The sequence below is a fragment of the Spermophilus citellus genome (assembly GCF_964194105.1).
Source record: "Spermophilus citellus genome assembly, chromosome: 9".
NCBI classification, from domain to species: Eukaryota; Metazoa; Chordata; class Mammalia; order Rodentia; family Sciuridae; genus Spermophilus; species Spermophilus citellus.
Genome location: NC_138191.1, coordinates 12,526,760 through 12,546,667, shown reverse-complemented (window position 1 = coordinate 12,546,667; position 19,908 = coordinate 12,526,760). Strand labels below are relative to the sequence as shown.

Below are 19,908 nucleotides of genomic sequence, written 5' to 3'. Positions count from 1 at the left end.
TTTGATTGACAGAATCAGAAAGAAACAGGCAATTGTTCTGCAACGTGATTAAGTGCTGTGACAAATTTGTGTGCAAAGGTACAGCTCTAGCCTCTACAGCTCACAGGTTCTCCAAAGTGATCTGCTGCATTCAGGCCAGAAGAGCCAAGAGGATCAGGAAAACCAAGGATGGAGTGTTTGAGGTGGGGGTGCTTGAGGTGATTCCAATCAGACAGAACAACAAGGAAAGCTGCTCAGAGGTGAGTGAGCACAGCATGTTCAGGGAACTCCAAATGTTTAAGCACATCTAGAGCCAAAGTGCTTTGTGCTAGGTCAGTGGATGGAAGTGAGGTTAGAATAGATGAGGACAGAGTGATAAATAGGGGCCAGATCACAAACGACTTTGTATGACATGCTAAAGAGATTGGATTTTTTTTCCCCTGAAGGTGATGGAAAGCATATGAAGAATTTTAAGCAGGGGAGAGACATGATCAAATTTGCATTTTAGAAATAGCAACAGCATGGAGGATGGGTTGGAAGGAGATGAGGCTGGGAATAGGGAGAATAATTTAATAGGCTACTGCAGTGATGAGTGAAAAATGATGAGGCCCTGAACTCAGCTTAGAGATAGTGGGTGGTTAGAAGTCAAGAGACAGAAATAACAGGTCATGGGCATGAGGGAGAGAAATGAGGCTAGGTGACCCCCACCCCCACATCTTCTGGCTTGGCATCTGGGAAAGGGTGGGGAAGGAAAGGAAGAAGGGAAAAAATGAATATGTATCTATTTTCTTCCATGTTCCAAGCACTGTTTGAGGAATTTTACATATATTACTTTATTTAGCCTTCACAATGAACCCAGATAATGGGTGTTATTAACTCTTTCTTCCAGATTAAAAAATAAAAACAAAAATCTAAAATTCAGAGAGCTCAATCCACTAGGCTATGGCCAACACAGGTATTTTTCAGACTCTGGCTCAGGATAGATGTGTTGGAAGAGGATGGGGGCATCAGTTAACCCTGAAGTCTATTTGGATGCCAGGTGCCTTCTGCAGCAGATACCAGTCTCAGTCTGATCCACAGAAGAGACTCTAAAGTTGGGAGACATTTCTGTCTCCCAAGCTCAGGGAGGTCTGTCCCCAAGGCAACTTTATCTCAAAGAACTGTTAGGTGAACTTCTCCGTGAACAAAGCTCACCACAATCCCCAGACCTCCAGTAAAGGGACAGCTCTGAGCCAGAACATCTGTCTCCACCTGGCCTCTCCCTAAGCATTAAATATTGACCTAGGAGAGGAAGTGTACCAGTTGGCCCAGCATGATGATATGTGAATCCCAGGCCCCATGGAGCTGGGTTAGTCATGACAAATAATTTAGGAAGAAACAAAAAAAAAAAAAAAATGAATTCAACTATCAAGGGGCCAGAGTCACAATTTGAACCTAACTCTGTATGACTCCAAGGTCCATATTTTTTCCACTTTCTCAAGTTGGGATAGTCACCAAGTTAGATTACACAGAGAAGTTAGTTTGGGGAATTGGACATAGTGACATTTTAGACATAGTGAATTTGAGATGCCTCTGTGACATTCAAGTGAAATCATCTAATAAACTGTTGGGTATATTGTTCCCTTGTACAAATTACTTAAAGTATCTTGAGTTGTTGAAAAAAATACTAAAGTCTCTGAGCCTCAGTTTCCTCATCTGTAAAATGGTAATATAATCCATCTTAAAGGGTTAACGGAGGTAAGATTCTTACATAATACGCTGCTCACATTAGGCAGTCAATAAGAATAAATGAAGCTGGGTGTGGTGGGGCATGGCAGCACATACCCATGATCTCAGTGACTCCAGAGACTAAGGCAGGAGGATTGCAAGCTCAAGTCTAGTCTGGGCAACCTAGTGAGACCCTGTTGCAAAATTAAAAAAAAAAAAAAAAAGCGGAAGTGGCGGGGAGGCACTGGCAATGTAGTTCAGTGGTAGAGTGCTCTTGGGTTCAGTCCCCTGAACCAAATACACACACACACACACACACAAAAAAAAAAAAAAAAAAAAGAATAAATGAATAAAGCACTTGCTACCTACGATATTATGCATATTCATTGCTGCACAATTTAGAATGTGATTATTTCCTTTTTTAAAAAACATATTTTTTAGTTGTAGATGGACACAATACCTTTATTTAGTATTTTTTATGTGGTGCTAGGGATCAAACCCAGTGCCTCACACGTGCTAGACAAGCGCTCTACCACTGAGCCACAACCCCAGCCCTGCTTATTTCCTTTTAAGATTTAGTAGTTTAATTAACTTAGTCTCCATAGTTAGACTATAAATTTCTTTGTAATATGGATGCTGTCTTTTGTTATTCCTTATGGTGCCTAATCAGAGAATGGGGACTTGACAACTTATTACTAGAAAAAAAATGTTGATGTGGAAGTGGATTGGGACCTAAGTATGGGGGATGCTTTTCCTTTCGTTGTCTCTTTCCCACCGGCTGCTTAATCAACCAAGCTAGAAACCTGGAGTCATCTTTAACTCTTCCTCTTTCTCATCTAGTAGTCACCAAATTCCAAATTACTTCACCTATATATCTCAAAACTCTGTTCTCTCTCTATCACTGTCCTAAACCACCTGATCTCTCACCTCCATTATGGGTTTTCTTTCGTTTGTTTTTCTATTTATTTATTTATTTATTTATTTATTTATTTATTTTTATGGGGTGCTGAGGATCAAACCCAGTGCCTCCCACTTGCTAGGTGAGCACTCTATCACTGAGCTACAACTCCAGGCCTGGGCAATAGTAACTGCTTACTTTGCCTCCAGTTCTGCCTCCTCAGATCCATCTTCCAAAGAGTCGACAGAGTAAACTACACAGAACACAGATCTGACCATGTCATTTCCCGGCTTACCTTTTCAAAGCTCCCTGATGGATTCAAACTGTTTAGTCTGATACATATGGTCCCTAATGCTCTATACATAACACCACTGTTCATCTGAATGTATTTCTTTATGTGTCTTTAAAGGTCTATCTTCCTACCAGCATTTCAATGCCATGAGGTCAGGAAAGCATTTTATTCATCGTTTTGTCCCAAGTATCTAAACACATAGTAGATTCTCAATCAATATTTGTTGAGTGAACAAATTAGTATGAAATCACAGTCACATTTGAGCAAAGACAACAACAAATACACATACACATAGATATACTCACCATCTCCCAAAGACCAGAACCAAACACCTCTCTAAATTCAGCTTATTTTAAAATACCAAGTTATGCATAGTTGAATATTGTACCACTTGAAGTTAAGGGTTCTAACAATTCATTCTGGGAACCTAAATGAGGTTCTTTTTTCAACTTACTATTGTGTGTGTGTGTGTGTGTGTGTGTGTTTATGACTCTAAGCTGCAATTGGGTTTTTAACCCATCTTTAAAGAAACAATTAATTATAGGTTAGCTTTCAAGAAACTGAAAACATGACAGAAAAAGGAAGAAGAAGGAAAAAAATTCTCTTTTATTCTGTGGGAACAGTTTATGCAGGGCAGAACCAATTAATACCTAGGAATCCTCAATGAGAAGAATCTCTTTTTTAAATTTATTTATTTATTTATTTATTTATTTATTTATTTATTTATTTATTTATGTATGTATGTATGTATGTATCAGGGATTGAACTCAGGGGTACTCAACCACTGAACAACATCTCCAGCCCTTTTTTTTTTTTTTTTTTTTTTTTTAGAGACAGGGTCTCACTGAGTTGCTTAGAGCCTTGCTAAATTGCTGAGGCTGGCTTTGAACTTGTGATCCTCCTGCCTCAGCCTCCCCAGCCACTGGGATTACAGGCATGCACCACTGCACCCTGCTTAATTTTTTTGTTTGTTTGTTTCTTTTAGTTGTAGATTGCTGAGGGCCATTACGAAGTAGGAATGACGCATCGAAATTTCCTTGCCAGCGTACCCCATGTTAAATTCGCTGTTGACCTTGCATGTGTGTTTGAGAAAGGTGACCCTGCTCAACGACCAGGGAGGATCCAGGATTAGGGTATGTCCTGCAGTTTGAGGAAGTATCCCGCTCCTTGGGTTAAGGGCGTTCCCAGTTTAAGACCTTGGATTTTAGGGAAGTTCGATGTTGAGGATTATTGCTGCTGGAATTAGGGCGTTCCTGCTACCTGAGCTCCCTTTGAGTTCTCGTGAGATTCAGAGAGTACTTTGGGAAGAAAGCCTCTTGGAGTAGGTGAATTGTGTGGCAGCAGAACTGGGATTGCCCCAGAACGTGTGTGGAGGCCGGTGTGAGTTCGGGAATAAAGAATTGCTGTTTGAATCTACAAAGCTGTGTGGTGGCTCGTGATTCTGTGCCCAGCCAAGACTGCGGCAGTAGATAGACACAATGACTTTATTTTTATTTATTTATTGTTGATGTGGTGCTGAGGATTGAACCCAGTGCCTCATACATCCTAGGAAATCATTCTAACCCTGAGCCACAAATCTAACCCCCCTACTTCTGATTCTTAAATACATTAATCAGAAGTCCTTCATCTTAACTCCAGACATGCTGTGTACATAGTTTTGGAGACCCACTGAAAAATGAAAACCCTTATTTTTTTAAAAAAAATCTTATTTCAGGACTGCAGAGCAGAGTATTGACCTAAGCGATGAACTCCTCTGAATGTAGGGCCTAGTGCAACTACATAGGTCACACCTGAAGTCAGCTCTGGCACAGGAGTTCACAAATCAACCCCAGCTACCTCTGATTTACTAGAATTCACTCTGAATTAATTCTCAGCCATTCATAGCAAGAAAATGGGACCCTCTTCTAGGCTCTTAGTTAGACCAATTCCTCCCACCCCACTTACAGGGGATTGAACCTAGAGGCACTTAACCACTAAACTACATTCCCAGCCTTTTTTTTTTTCTTTTAATATAAGCTGGGAATTGAACCCAAGGAAGCTAGACAAATGCTCTACAATTATAGACAAATGAGCTATAGTTTCAGCCCTTTTGTCTTTAATTTTGAGACAGGTCCTAAATTGCTGAGACTGGACTTGAATTTGTGATCCTTCTACCTTGTTGTCCCAAGTCTCTGGAGATTATAAGCCTGACTTTTTTTTTCCAGTTGTAGATGAACACAATACCTTTATTTTATTTTATTTTTTTAATGTTGCTCTGGGGATCAAACCCAGTGCCTCATATGTGCTTGGCAAACACTCTCCCACTGAGCCACAAACCCAGCCCTTCTGCCTGGCTCTTAATTTTTTTTATTACATCCTTCCATTTTCTTTCTTTCTGAAGCCTAATTTTAAAGTCTTTTTTATTTTTATTTTTTTATTTTTTTTACAAAGAAGACTCTTATTTTTTTTTAAAGAGAGAGAGAGAGAGAGAGAGAGAGAGAGAGAGAGAGAGAGAGAATATTTTTAATATTTATTTTTAGTTTTCGGCGGACACAACATCTTTGTTTGTATGTGGTGCTGAGGATCGAACCCGGGCTGCACGCATGCCAGGCGAGCGCGCTACCACTTGAGCCACATCTCCAGCCCCTTAAAGTCTTTTTTAAAAGAACTTTTCTGAGTCTGGTATAATTGTAAGATACCATTGTTAGTAAAATAGTTAATTTTACTACTGACATAGTGCATGTGAAAAGTTTGCTCTGTCTTTCCCTTTCTTTCCCTCACAGCTTGTCCAGGATCCATGTATAGAGGAGGCTGCAGATCTACCCTGAAGCTCAAAAGTAGAAAAAAAAACTTGATGAGTCTGATAAGAAGCAGCTTCTAATGAGTCATAAGGTCCCGCCCACCAGGAACCCTCCCCATGTGCCACCAACCAGCACCTTAGGCATGCTGGTAAACTTCCTACACAGGCCTTTGCCCTAGGTCCAGAGTATGTGCCCTACCTACCTAGGGCTCTGAGAGCACCCAGAGGCCACATACATAGACATCCCTTGTTTTCCAGGTAGTGAAAAGTACCATAATTGCTAACTCCTGAGATCACAAGGAAAGCAGAGTCACTGTGGGAATTTGGCAAGACGCATCCTGCACCAAATTCTGTGGCCTGTGGTGTGTTGCCTAAGAGAAGCAGGTAAGAAATCTTTTGGGGTCCAGGTGTGGTGGTGCACGCCTGTAATCCCAGCAGCTTGGGAGGATGAGATAGGAAGATTTTAAGTTTGAAATCAGCTTCAGCTAGCAAAATTCTGCCTAGGGATGTAGCTCAATAGTAAAATACTCCTGGTTCCTGGGTTCAATTCCCAGTTTCCCCCCACCATCACCAATAAATAAATAAATAAATAAATAAATAAATAAATAAAATAACTTTTTGTTCAGGGCCAGAGACTTAAGCAACTGTCTTGCTTTTAGTATAAATAGTGCTGGGACCAGGTTCAGGGCAGGTTTGGAAAGAGGCTCTACAGAAAGAAGAGAAAGTCACAAGTGGCTCAGAGCGGTCTGCTAAATCTTCTCACATTCAGGGGTCCATGATAGCTACACCAACACCTGGAATCATGGCTAGTGGGGAAGATGAGCCAAGGAACTGTGTGGTGTGTGGGGACCGAGCCACAGGCTATCATTTCCATGCTCTGACATGCGAGGGCTGCAAAGGTTTCTTCAGGTAAGACCCTCCTCCTCCATAGAAACAACCCTGTTCCCAGCTCCTATCAGTCAGCCTTTAAACCCTGGCACACGCCCAGCCTTGTTCAGCTACATTACTCCTGTATTTAAGTCTCACTACTCTGTGGCTAGCACTCTACATCTTGCCAACCACACCACTGTATAAACTGACGGCATGATAAAAAAGAGAGGACCAAATATTTGTCCCATGCACACAGTCCATTTGTTCCCCACCCCTCTTTCTCTGTGTGTGTGTGTGTGTGTGTGTCTCAAGAGTACTTATTATGTGCCCACTGCAAAGCACTAAGGTAATACTATATTGACTAGGCTTGCCCCAATGATCCTGTGTGTTGTGCTCTATTCACTCCTGAAGTTCTTTGAACTTGTGCTCTATTCACTCCTGAAGTTCTTTGCTGAGTGAAGGTGGGAGACAGCTGTAGTCCCAGCTACACAGGCTGACATAGGAGGGTGGCAAGTTCCTGGCCAGCCTGGGCAAGTTAGCAAGACCCTGTCTCAAAATAAAAAATAAAAAGGGCTAGGTATGGGGCTGGGATTGTGGCTCAGTGGTAGAATGCTTGCCTAGCACATGTGAGGCCCTGGGTTCGATCCTCAGCACCACATAAAAATAAATAAAAATAAAAGTATTGTGTCCAACTACAACTAAAAAATAAATATTAAAAAAAAGGGCTAGGTATGTAGCTCAGTGGTTAAGGCCTCCCCCCCCCCCAGGGTTTTGATTCCTAGTACCACAAAAATTAAAAATGTCTCTGTTGGGGCTGGGGTTATGGCTCAGTGGTCTAGAGTGCTTGCTTAGTACGTGTGAGGCATTGGTTTCAATCCTCAGCACCACATAAAAATAAATAAAATAAAGGTATGTGTCCATCTACAACAAAAAAACAAAAATGTCTGACTTCCACAGACGAGCAGTCAGTAAAAGCACGGGTCTCACCTGCCCCTTTGCTGGAAGCTGTGAGATCAGCAAGACCCTGAGGCGCCACTGTCCGGCCTGCAGGTTGCAGAAGTGTCTAGGTGCTGGCATGAGGAAAGACAGTGAGTTGGTCTCCTACCTTCCCAGTTGTCCATTGGCTGTCTCTGTGCTTTGTCGTTGTTCCCAATAGTACATTTTGCATTAACAAGCACAGTAAGATTTTTTTTTCAAATTTGTCAGATGATATCACTATTCTACTCAAAACTCTCAATGGCTCCCCATCTCTTTTAAAGTACAAGATCTCTTGATCTGGTTCCTGCATACCACCTTTCAGACTTCATTTCCTCTTTCCCCCTTGCCCAATCCAGTCCAATAACATTGACTTAAATGCCCTTCTTAAACCCACCAATCACACTCTTCCCCAGGACTTTTGCACTCCTCATTCCCTCTACCTGAAAAGTGCTTCCCTTGGTATTCATATGGCCGGCTTTTTTCTTTTATCTCTTGAGTATAATGCCTATCACCTAGTAGATGCTCAATAATTTTTAATTAATTAATGTTTTCTCTGTGCCAGGTAAACTATTCTATGCTCCCAATAGATGATATAACTGGGACTCAAAGAAGTTAACTTACCCAAGATCAACCAGCTAAAAAGTTGTACAGTCAGTATTCAAATTCAAGTCTGCCTGACACTAAACTCTTGCTTTTTCCATACGATTGCAGTACTTTTCAATAGGATGGAAAGAAAACTATTTATAAACCAAAAGATCTTGGTTTGAATTCAATCTGCATCATTTATTTTATGACCCTGGACCTGTTGCTAGAATCTAAGCATATTTACATTTCTGAAAAATATGAATAATACTTACATTGTCTACCACAGTGTTGTTTCATCCAGTGAAATCTAACCTCAGAACCTTTGAAATTATAATGCTGTGTCATGGTTTGGATCTGGAATGTCCCCAAAGTCTCATGTGTTGAAGTCTCGGTTTCCAATGCAGTAATGTTCAGAGGCAGGGCTTTTAGGAAATGACTGGATCATGAGGGATAGAACCTCATCAGTGAATTAATCCATTTGATGGAACTAATAATTTGAGTGAACTATTGGGACGTGATAGAAACTGTAGGAGTTGGGACCTAATTGGAGTAGCTTACTGAGAACCTGCCCTGGAAGGGTTTATCTTCCTCATCATCTTCCTCCCTCTCTCTGCTTCCTGCTGCCATGAGCTGAGTAGCTTTTCTGCCATGATGTTCTGCCTTGCCTCCGTCCCAAAGAACAGAACCAGCCAACCATAGACTGAAATTGAGTCAAAAGAAATGTTTCCTCCTCTAAGTTATGTCAGGTATTTTGGTCATGGAAATGAAAAGCTAACATATTATACAAACACAAGGTGCTGCCTTAGCACTTTATTAAGCCCCTCTTAATTATTTCCCCCCAAAGCCAACCATCTTATACCTTTCCCACTTTACTCTCCATCCTTCCCTCCTTTCCCACAGTGCATTGTTTCCTGCCATGTGCCTTACAGGTAACTGAGGTTGGTGAAAGGGGGCAGGAATTCCCCACACTTGAGGTCTCTAGGAATCAATCAAGTTCAAGGAAGCCTCAGGAACTCTCCTTCCTTCCCCAATTCTTCCTTGTATAGAGTGGTTGAGGAATCCCAGATCAGGGACTGGCTGAAAGATGCTCTCTGCTGGTCTAAATAGCTTTGATACATCTCGTCTGGTACAGTGATACTGTCGGCAGAAGCCCTGGCATTACGACGAGCAAAACAGGCACAGCGGCGGGCACAGCAGACTCCTACACAACTGAGTCAGGAGCAGAAAAAGCTGGTCCAGACCCTTCTGGGGGCCCACACTCGTCATGTTGGCACCATGTTTGACCAGTTTGTGCAATTCAGGGTGAGCACTGATCAGGGCTGAAAGTGACCAAAAGGGTATCTAGGAGGTGGCCTAAGGGAGAGGGCTGTGTACCATGTACCAACAGAGGATAGATCTTCTCCAGAACCCCAATCTGGGCAAATTCCTCTAAAGAACCTTTCCAAATAAGGCTGGTGAGGCCTCAACAAAAGCCCTAGGAGCCAGGGACTCTGGCTCACATCCTGATCTCTACAGCCTCCAGCCTACCTGTTCATCCATCATCAGCCCTTGCCTACCCTGACCCCTGTGCTACCTCTGCTCACACACTTCGCAGACATCAACACTTTCATGATGCAGCAAATTATCAAGTTCACAAAGGATCTGCCTCTTTTCCGGTGAGTGATCTTCCCTTCTCTCTCATGAAGCAAGGGCTTCATAAATTGTATACCGTCTTCATCTCTCCCCACCTCTAAAAGTTACTGATCAGCTGGTCATAGTGGCTCATGCTTGTAATCCCAGCTACTCAGGAGGTTGAAGAAGAAGGATTGCAAATTTGCAGCCTGTCATAGCAATTTAGTAGAACCTGTCTCAAAATAAAAAGTGCTGGGGGTGTAGCTCAGTGGTAGAGAGCCCTTGGATTCAATCCCCAGTACTAGGGTGGGGGGAGTCCTATCACACATGGTGGTGCATGCCTGTAATCCCAACAATTTGGGAGGTTGAAGCAGGAGGATGGCAAGTTCGAGGCCAGCCTCAGCAATTTAGCTAGGCCCTAAGCAACTCAATGAGACCGTTTCAAAACAGAAAATAAAAAGGGCTGGTGATGTAGCTCAGTGGTTCAGCACCCCAAAATAAAAAAGTCACTCAACCAATTACCACACCCCTTAGTATTTCCAAGCACCAGGTCTCAAAATCAGGTTTGTTTTTAAGTGTGTCACTCAGGACTGGAAGTTCCTCTCCCTCTCCTAAGTTCAGACTTGTCTAAAATGCCCTTTTTTTTCGTGTTCTCCACAGATCCCTGCCCATGGAGGACCAAATCTCCCTTCTCAAGGGAGCAGCTGTGGAAATATCTCACATTGTACTCAATACCACTTTCTGTCTCCAAACACAAAACTTCCTGTGTGGACCTCTTTGCTACACAATGGAAGATGGAGCCCATGGTGAGAAGGTGCTAGAGCAGTAGGGGCATATGTCCTTGTGGTCTGGGATGAGGTGAGGTGACCTAGAGGCTCTAAGCCTCATATCTCCTACAGTAGGGTTTCAGGAAGAATTTTTGGAGTTGATATTTCGCTTCCATGGGACACTAAAACGACTGCAGCTCCAGGAGCCTGAGTATGTGCTCATGGCTGCCATGGCCCTCTTCTCTCCTGGTGAGCATTTCCCAAAGCCCAGAAACTTTGGTCCCACCATCTCTACCCAAACTGGGTCCCTTGAATCCATCCGTCCATGGCCATCTAGCCTTTAAACCTTTGGAGTGGGTCTATATCATCCTCAGACCCTGGGACACTGTGCAGGCCCCCCCCCCCCCCTTGTCCTTCCCAGCTCTCTCTCTTACAGATCGGCCTGGAGTTACCCAGAGAGAAGAGATTGATCAGCTGCAAGAGGAGATGGCACTAACTCTGGACAGCTACATCAAGGAACAGGAACCAAGGCCCCGAAATCGGTAGGTGGGAGCCTGGGAGCTTGGAGGCTGCACTGGGGAAGAAAGAGATTATGAAAAACACTCAACCCTGGATGAATGCTTTTCCTGTCTTTTCCTTTGGCAAACCAGATCTCTTGGGGTCTGGTCCTTCCCTCTGGCCATCCCAGTTGCACAGTTCCAGCATTCAAATTGCTCTTACTGATGTTTGATCTTACTTTTTCCAGATTTTTTTTTTTTATTCAGTAGAGATGCAAAGTAGTAGCTCACAGGCTCTTATAATAGCATTCCTGAGATTGATGACATCTATAACCTAGCACTATAACTTCTCCAGACTAAAATGGACCATTAAGAGTCTTGCTCACTTTTGTTCCTTGGCCCTTTCTCGTCTCTCCACTTGGCCAATTCCTTGAATTTTTTCATTTCCCTTGGAGTTAGGGTCATTCACAGTTTTGTGTCCCTGATTCAGAATCTATCCGGGCTCTGAGGTATGTGCAACTTCTGTTTTTACTCATTCCTCAATAAGTCAGTTTGCCAGAAGAAGGATAGTTTGTACCACAGAACAACCCACCCATCTTCTAGAACTTGCTCTAGAAGGCCAAACCCTCAGACTCTACACAGTTGAAGTTCTGGCAAGGTCTGGGGCTTCCTTCACACTTGGCCCTCAGAGTTCAGGAAAAACTGGGCATTGTGAGAAGATAGTATCAGACAGATACCCCTTTGGGGACTTTTGAACATTTGACAAATTTTCATACCAGAGCCTGATTTTCTCTAAAGTTCAGACTTAGCCTCACTGAGGGTTAATTCAGTGGGTCAGGGCCTCAGGACAAGACTTCTAGCTGTCTTATTTCCTTCCTCTTCCCTGGTAACCCCACTACTTCCTTCAAAGGTTTCTATATGCAAAGTTGCTGGGCCTGTTGGTTGAACTCCGGAGTATTAACAACGCATACTGTTACCAACTCCAGCGCATACAGGGACTATCTGCTATGATGCCACTGCTCCAGGAGATCTGCAGCTGAGCCCCAGCCTGGCCTTCTTCCCCAGCCCACTTGGGACACACCGGACTGGAAAGGGGAAATTGCTAGGAGGAGGAGAAAGGGAGTTCAGTGATTGTAATGAAAGACTAAAGCAATAAATGCCTCTTCATGCGATCATTGGGGTCCTCAGGGGTGACCATGGGGGTAAGGTTGTCCTTTGGATGCATAGAAGATGAAGAAGAGGAAGTCTCAGGCTAAGAGGTAAAACTTCTGGGAATGGGTAGGTCCCACTTTTCAATGCCCCAAATTTAGCCCTTCAGCCCTACTTTCTCAGCCTTGGGAGACTCTGGGATGGGAAAACAGGATGGGGAAGCTAATCCCATGCAGTCTTTTCTGCTCTGGAGAGGAAGGAGCTAGGGGCTTTAATCCAGAGGAAAACAAAGATGGAAATGAAGGGGGGAGTTCAACCAGACATATTCCTTAATCCTTCTCCCTTAGTCCAGAGCAACAAGAGCGTGGGGAAGATGATACTGGGGCTGGTGGCAGAAGTGGGAGCCTCAAGCCACTGCCTTATCAGCTGACCCAGTGGCAGCGCCAATTTTGAGAAGGGTATGGTCCTATTCCCCACTCTGCTCCTAGGACGTAGAGGTCACCCATCGAGGTGGGCTCTGGAGAGGAGCCTAGTCTCTGGCCCTAGGACACCTGACTCAGGTTCCAGCTGTGGGGGCTGGCTCTGGGACAACCTCAGCCCACAGTGATGCTGAAGCCACAATGGAATCTGTTGCGCCAATGATTAAGGAAGGCTCCAAGGGCCAAGGTGACGGGCAGCGGGGGCATCTTCTTCTCCAGCACAGCACCTACACACCAGTTACTATCCACCAAGCCTATTGGGAAAGAAAACATCAACTAGGTTATTGAACAAGACTTGGAGAAAAGGGTTGGCAAAAATAAGGTAGAACTTCCCTCCCTCTGCATCCCCTGATCCTTCAGCACTTCGGAATGCTGTCACAATAACTCTTACCTCTAAACACCATGTTGGCCTGGGGCAAAGTCAGGTGGTAACCAAAGGAGAAGGTTGTGTCTTGTAGCCTTGTGTTTGCCTCAAACTCCACTCCAACCTGAACCTGAAAAACAAGGGCAAGGAAAAGAGGGGGATTCAGTCTTGGTGAAGACCCGAGGGGCCCTGACAGGGGATCAGCAGAATGAAGACATCCATGAAAATGTATACCTGTGTGGGTAGGAAGAATACTAGGCCAGCAAGAGCCTGTTTGTCTACAGAGGCAAAAGTTTATATAACTGACTTGCTAGCATAGGGCATGAGATCAGTAGCTCACCTGTTCGTTTGCCCTGTGGTAATAGCTTGCATGGGCCCCGCCAGATCCCACATTCAATGTAGCAACCCAGTGTACAGCTGTAAAAAACAAAATACAAGGGGAAAGGAGAATTACTGTAGTAGGACGCATTCCAAGGACCCCAGCAAAGCCAGAATTGCCATTCCACTTCACCCCATACCCGAGTACTTCCCAGCCAGAGTCAAGATGGCCCCCTCTTCACCCGGCCGCCGGTGATAAACTAGCTCTCCTCCTAGCACCAGTCGATGAGTGAGGCTCTGCAGAAAGTGAGCGACCATGATCACTGTGGGGGAGTGAGGAGACGTGGAGTCAGTCATAGAGACAATAGTGAGGACTACTCCTTCACCCCCAGTTCCCTCCTACAACCTGCCCCAGAAATTCCTTTTCAAACTCCCAAACTGTACAGAAGATGAGGAGGCATGTCCAACATTAGCAAATAGAACCCTGTTTAGGGTTCAAAAGAACCCTGTCCCAACTCCTCACCTGATTCCCCAATCAGGTCAGGATTTCCTAGGGTCAGAGTGGCTGTGTAGTCATCTCCTCGATACTCGCCATCAAACTGCCATGTCAGGAATTTGGCCTGTTGTGTCTGTGTGGAGAGAGCAAGAAGTAAAATCTCCAACCATCTTTTTATAATCACTATTGCCTCTGATCCTCCCCCTGGCTTCCCCGCGGCAGGATACCCATAGAGGAGAAAGAGAAGTGCCTCGATGGATGGAGGCAGGAACTGTGGGTCACCTGGAAGACAGCCTTAGCTCGGAGCCGCTCTGCCAACAGAAGTAGGACCTGGGCGTTGAGACTTCCACTGCTGTCCATATCCCCTACCACAGTGGGGAACACCTGGTGAGGAGTGTAGACAGTAAGGCTGAGCTGGATAGCATTACTCAACTTAAACCCAAACACTGGGTTACTCAGCGCCCCCTAGTGGAGACACAAAGAAAAACTCTGGCATCTTTTCATAGAATTGTTTCCCCATCCTTTGCCATTCAGAAGAGACAGAATCTGGTTACTGTCAATTCTTCCCTTAACACACACATTTCCTCCTCCTCCGGACCTAAGTCCCGGGTGCGCTTTTAGAGAGTGGACCCAGGTATGTGGAGCCCTCACCTCTGTAGGGCTGAGCTGCCAATCCCCTGCATAGGCTGCATGGAGGTGATAGCCAGGTAAGCCCAGGGCACTCATGTGCACAGTGTGAGCCACCTGCAGAAAGAGGAGTCAATGGAGGAAGAGAGCATCCATGTTTCATTTCAATACCTCATCCCACCCGTCATCTTCTCCTCATTCAGGGGGCCTTTTAAGAATCCCAAATATCCCAACATATGCAGTGGGTTAACAGATTTAAAGCACCAAGTCCCGCAGGCAACGGAGGTAAAGAGAACCCCACATCCTCCCTCATTTGTCCCACATAGCCTAGCTAAGGCTGGAGTGCAAAAAGGAAAGGAGGATCCAACGATAGGCACGAAGGAATGGTAAGGATGGGACAGAGAAGTGGGAGCACCTGGAAATGGCTGCTCAGAACCTTGTTGACAACGAGCTTCACTCCCTCCATCTGTGCTGGGAATACATCTGAAGGGGGTGGGGGGGAAGGGAAGGAATAAGCACAGACAAGGAATCCCTACCCAAAGAGATAGTCTCCCCTTTCAATCCCATATGAAGCACTGGAGGGATTGACCTCCTTTCAACTCCTCAAACGAAATGCTCTACTTCATTTGGGCACCTGATTCTCCCTGAACTGAATGCCGCAGCTGTGATTTCCCCTTTTCTGTTCCCATCACCGGACATCAGGTTTCAAGACCCTCCCTTCCTCCGCCCCTTCAACTTGAGATGCAAAGGACAGAGTTCTCACCTTTGCATAGCCGGTGCAGCTCATCGAAGCTCCCAGGGTTGGGTAGAGGTTCCTCTCGGCGGGGGCTCCGGCGGGGCATACTCCCCATCGGTGCCAGGCCCAAAGTATTACCCATTTTAGTCCAGAGGACAGGGAGGGGCCCGGGTTAGCCTGGGAAAGGATTCTGGCTTCCTCTACCCCCCACGGGCCCCACCCCCCATCATCAGGCTCCCCAGTCTCAGAAACTTCCACATGATCGAATGCTAGTCCTGGAACAGGAAGAGTGGGGAGAGAGAGCACCGATGGAGAGATAGAACCCTAGGCACACTCCCACCCCATCTTTGATCCCTCACCCCCACCTGTCACCCCTGTCCTCGCTCCCATTTTCTAATCCTAACCCCCACCACAGACCTCACCTGGATTCCTAGTCTTTCTAATCTTCATTCCCACGCCCTGAGGGCAGGCCCGCAATAGAACAGTAGCCCTTACCATCTCAGACCATCCTGCGGTCCCTTTCCCCCCGGCACACCCCGGTCATCTTGATGGGGGCAGCCATCTTGGTTAATGGCAAAGCTTCGGCTTCACGTTGCATTTCCAGAGTGGCCATGAGCGCCATCTTGGAACCGGGCAAAGGAAACTACCTAAGACCCAACCCTCTCCTGATTCGGTCCCGCCCAATGGGTGGGAAAAAAGGCACTTCGATCTCCTAGTCGCCAATGAGAAAGAAGGAAGCAAAAGAGTGGCAGGCATGGCTGCCGGAGAGCTTCACCCTGGCGGGGCAGAGGCCAGCGGGATTTGATTGGTGGTTTCTTAGGCTTCAGCAGAAGGCCTTAGATTGCCCTGCCTCTCCAAGGTCGAGATAAACCTGTGAACGTTCAAGCCACTAGAGGGAGTATCTTGTCGCTTGGGCCACTGAAACTCCTTGCACCGGCCACGAAAAAAGTGAAACTACAGCCTGGAGGCTGTTTTATTTTTGGTATTGGGGATTGAACCCCCGGGAGCTCTACCACTGAACTACATCCCCAACTTTTTTTTTTTTTTTTTTTTTTTTGAGATAGGACTCGATTAGTTGCCGAAGCTGAACTTGTGATCCTCCAGTCTTAGCCTCTGGAGTAACTGTGATTACAAACGTGTGCCACCACACCCAACTCAGATTTTGTGTTTAGTGACGAATGATGGAGGAATGATCCTGAAGACTTCTTTCCAACCTAGTTCATATCATGCCCCACATCCCCATTGAATCCACAGCCCTCCTCAGCCCGCCTCTAAATGACACATAAGCACAGCTCTTCCCCAGACACAAACCCCCTCATCTTCTAGAGGTCTACACCTCTCAGGAGTGTCCCCTCTCGGTAGAAAGGAAATGGGTGTGTGACAGTTTGGGGTAGAGGAGCAGGCTCTGGGCAGAACTATTCCTCAAAATACCATCTAAGCCCAGCGGCTCGGGAGTCCGAGGCAGGAGGATGGCAAATTCAAAGCCAGCTCAGAAACTTAGTGAAGCCCTAAGCAACTCAGTGAGGCCTGTATCTCAATAAAACACAAAAAAGGCCTGGGAATGTGGCTCAGTGGTTAAGCGCCCCTGGTACACGCCCCCCAAAATAACAACAACAACAACAAAAACAGGTACCTCTATAGTTAATCCTTCTTTCTTTGAGTTTTCAGGCAGGGTGAACAAATAAAACCTAGGAATAAGTTTCCAGACCACAAATGTGCTCTGCCTTAGGGCCAGGGGCAAGCAATAGACTACACTCAAGAACTATGAGCTCTACTGGGGAATAATTGAAAACGGAATAAAATTTTTTAGCCTTTGTTCCCTACCTTTCTCACTAGCTCCCACCACTCCCTCCCATCTTTCAGGAATGTTCCACATACCTAGGGAGCAAACTTTGAGGGCAATAGGGTGGAAGATACAAATGCTTCTGGTATCTAGTTAGCTAATTCTACTGAAATGCTTTGAGCCTAGGAATGTAACCCCCCTCCCCTTAATTAGGGCTGGGACAAGGGCCAGGACCTTGGCCATAGGTATTCTATGGCCCCTGCTAATTCAATATTGGCTGACCACTGCCTTGAACTGATAAGGCAGTCAGATGACCAGGTATATTCAACCCTTATCCTAGCAGGAGCCTCTTGTGTCTTTTCCTGCCAGAGCTCTCCAACTGAGAGGGGAAGGGCAGAGGCTGTTTTCTGAATTTGTTTTTATTGGGGGAAGGGTATGCTCATTGATCAGCAACCAGGAGGGCCATTCTGGCCCTGGGTTGTTTTCTCCCCCTGTCTCATTATACATTAACTGAAAAAGGACAGAGTCAATCACACCTGCCCTCTGACCCTGACTCTCATTCTCCTAACCCCCATTCCCTTCACTACTGCCCCTAATTTCAACTGCTTTTTTTTTTCTTTTATTCTTTTCCCCAATACTTATCTTCAAAGTTGCAGTGAAGACAAGTAGGGTTGGGGAGATGAAATTTACTCAGAAAAGAGATAAAAAGATCAAGGGTCAAGGGTTTGATGTCAGAGCTTTCCAGAGAAATGATTAGAAATCTTGCTTCCCCACTGCATACAAATCCAAAGATAACTAGCCCCAGATCCCAAAAGAATCAATCTTAAACAGATGGATGTGTACACTTTTGCCCTTCACTAAGGCCTGTACCCTCTGCTTCTCATTTCATCGCCATGAGTTCCTCATTTCTTATCCTCTCCTCCCCCATTTCTCCAATCTGTTTACTTCAACATGGTCCCTCCCCCAGTATCTCCCCAGAATCTCTATCACCTGACAGGGGGTGGTGAAATGGACAGGTATATATATAGCCCCTGCCTTTCCAGCCAGGCCAGCAACAGACACCAAAGACAGAGACGCTGAGTAGGTATGGTGAGAGAGCAAGAGCTGTGGGCAGCATGTGAAGAGGACTGGGCTTTGATGGTGGAAAGGAAGGGAACCAGGGTGAAGAGGGCATCTGGATGTGAGATCCCTGGGGAGGGGGTGAAGCCCATTTGGCTTCATCACCCTTCCTCACCACCAGCACTATATTCTAGGCCACCTTTCTACTGTCACCACGATGAAGCTGCTTGCAATGACTGTGCTTCTCCTTACCATCTGTAGCCTTGAAGGTGGGTATGATATGGAGGGAGGGGGACAAAGAAGAACAGGAGATGGTGGTCCTCGCTACCCATTTTCTGTGTTCCTATGCCTCAGTCTGGCAACCACGGAGCTTTCCTCTCTGAAGTCCAGAAAGAAAAAAAAAAATATCCAAAGATTTGTCTATATATCTATTTGGAAAGGGGGCTGAGAGCTGGGGTGGAGAATGGCAGAGGTATGGTGGGAGACCAGGACTCATTGCTGGGGACCCAGCTGAGAAAAGTGTGCCTATGTTTCTAGGGGCTTTGGTTCGGAGACAGGCTGAGGAGCCAACTCTGCAGAGCCTTTTCTCTCAGTACCTCCAGACTGTGACGGACTATGGCAAGGACCTGGTGGAGAAGGCCAAGGGCCCAGAGCTTCAAGCCCAGGCCAAGTAAGTGTCAGGGGTAAGGGTTTGGAGGTGGGACAGTGGAGAGAAGGAACAGAAGATGGAAGGTCTTACAGGAGACTGACTCAGGGGTGGGGGTTAAGAAGGATTAAGCTTAAACTGGGGAGAAAACTTCTTCCATTGCTCATAGATCAAAGTGTGTACCTTTTGGACAGATAGGGGCAATAGGAAGTGGTCCCTGAATTTCAATCTCTAGAGTCTATTGCTCTGTCCAGTGGCGGGCTTGATTCTACTAGGTGCTTTGCCATGGCAGGAGGGACCAGAGACCTAGTTCATTTTGCTCCTTCTCATCACCAACAAGGCTCCTCCCTGCCAGTCATTAGGTTTCTTCACACTGACCTCTAATCCCTCCCCTATCCAGGGCTTACTTTGAAAAGACGCAGGAACAGCTGACACCCCTGGTCAAGAAGGCTGGAACTGATCTGATTAACTTCTTGAGCAATTTCATGGACCTCAAAAAAACACAGCCTGCTGAGCAGTGAGGAGACCATACCATTTCTTCCAACCCCAGGGACCAGGCCTAGTGTCCCTCTCCCTGCCAACTCCCCATTTTCTACAATAAATGTGGAAGGAATCAAATTGTGAGTCTCGTGTGTTCAGGTGACTGGGAGAAGTAGCAGAGTTGGGGAGGAGTGGAAAGAAGAAAAAAAGATAAATCTTCTTCTAAAAGGGAGAAGGGTTTGGGTGTGGAGGGATGGAGAAAGGGTTGAAGAGACAAATGATTGAAATGATATAGCAGTGGTGTGTGGTGCGCCTGTGATTCTTCCTCAAGCCCAGGCACGGCTCTGCCGTGGAGTGATAGTGCTACTGTATAGGACATGGAACTGTGAAAGAAAGGAAGGATTCATAAACTCAATCCCTAGACTTCTGAAAATTACAGGAAATGAGGGCATCCTTCAGAATTTCCCCTTAATCGTTCTAGAAAGAGAAAAATATCTTCCTCAAAATTAGCCCAGTGGTGTGACCCAAGACCCTCTCTTTCCTTATGAGTAAGGAGAATACTCTTGTTTCTCCATCTCACAATAAAAGAGAAACCTGGTTTCACTCCTTTCCCTAAAAGTGTTCTAATTCTTCCCTCCTTTCAAAACCTCTGAAAGCTTGGACCCATTCCAAGCCCTTCCCCTACCATTATCCAGGCACTATTCAAAGAACTGGCCTGGTAACCATCTTAGAGCCTGGAACTGGTAGCTATTTAAAGGCCTGACAGTTATCTAACTTGGTGGACATGGGATATAAGAGACGCTGTGAT

General features: G+C 45.6%; 3 protein-coding genes across 5 annotated transcripts; 2 read left to right on the top strand and 1 right to left on the bottom strand.

Annotated features, from left to right (window-relative positions):
- Positions 1–5,790: 5,790 nt before the first annotated feature.
- NR1I3 (nuclear receptor subfamily 1 group I member 3) lies at positions 5,791–12,003 on the top strand (the record flags this gene model as incomplete). The annotated part of the gene is made up of 8 exons (XM_081308856.1): positions 5,791–6,564; positions 7,483–7,613; positions 9,221–9,390; positions 9,604–9,743; positions 10,360–10,505; positions 10,572–10,715; positions 10,888–11,008; positions 11,874–12,003. Exons 1-8 carry the CDS (start codon positions 6,431–6,433, stop codon positions 12,001–12,003), a joined length of 1,116 nt encoding a protein of 371 aa, XP_081164982.1. The 5' UTR covers positions 5,791–6,430.
- Positions 11,199–15,766, bottom strand: TOMM40L (translocase of outer mitochondrial membrane 40 like). Of its 3 annotated transcripts, none has more exons than XM_081308855.1 (10): positions 15,628–15,766; positions 15,160–15,407; positions 14,812–14,879; positions 14,421–14,513; positions 14,052–14,153; positions 13,797–13,902; positions 13,474–13,596; positions 13,296–13,372; positions 12,983–13,085; positions 11,199–12,845 (listed from the first exon to the last, which is right to left on the bottom strand). In XM_081308855.1, exons 2-10 carry the CDS (start codon positions 15,272–15,274, stop codon positions 12,706–12,708), a joined length of 927 nt encoding a protein of 308 aa, XP_081164981.1. In that variant the 5' UTR covers positions 15,275–15,407; positions 15,628–15,766; the 3' UTR covers positions 11,199–12,705. The 3 variants fall into 3 exon arrangements, with proteins under 3 accessions (XP_081164981.1, XP_081164980.1, XP_081164979.1); XM_081308854.1 differs by having other exon boundaries at positions 15,555–15,709; XM_081308853.1 differs by lacking the exon at positions 14,812–14,879 and having other exon boundaries at positions 15,555–15,709.
- Positions 15,767–18,063: 2,297 nt separating this feature from the next.
- APOA2 (apolipoprotein A2) lies at positions 18,064–19,412 on the top strand. The gene is made up of 3 exons (XM_081307387.1): positions 18,064–18,243; positions 18,512–18,644; positions 19,021–19,412. The coding sequence occupies exons 1-3, from the start codon at positions 18,192–18,194 to the stop codon at positions 19,139–19,141; spliced, it is 306 nt and encodes a 101-aa protein (XP_081163513.1). The 5' UTR covers positions 18,064–18,191; the 3' UTR covers positions 19,142–19,412.
- Positions 19,413–19,908: the final 496 nt, after the last annotated feature.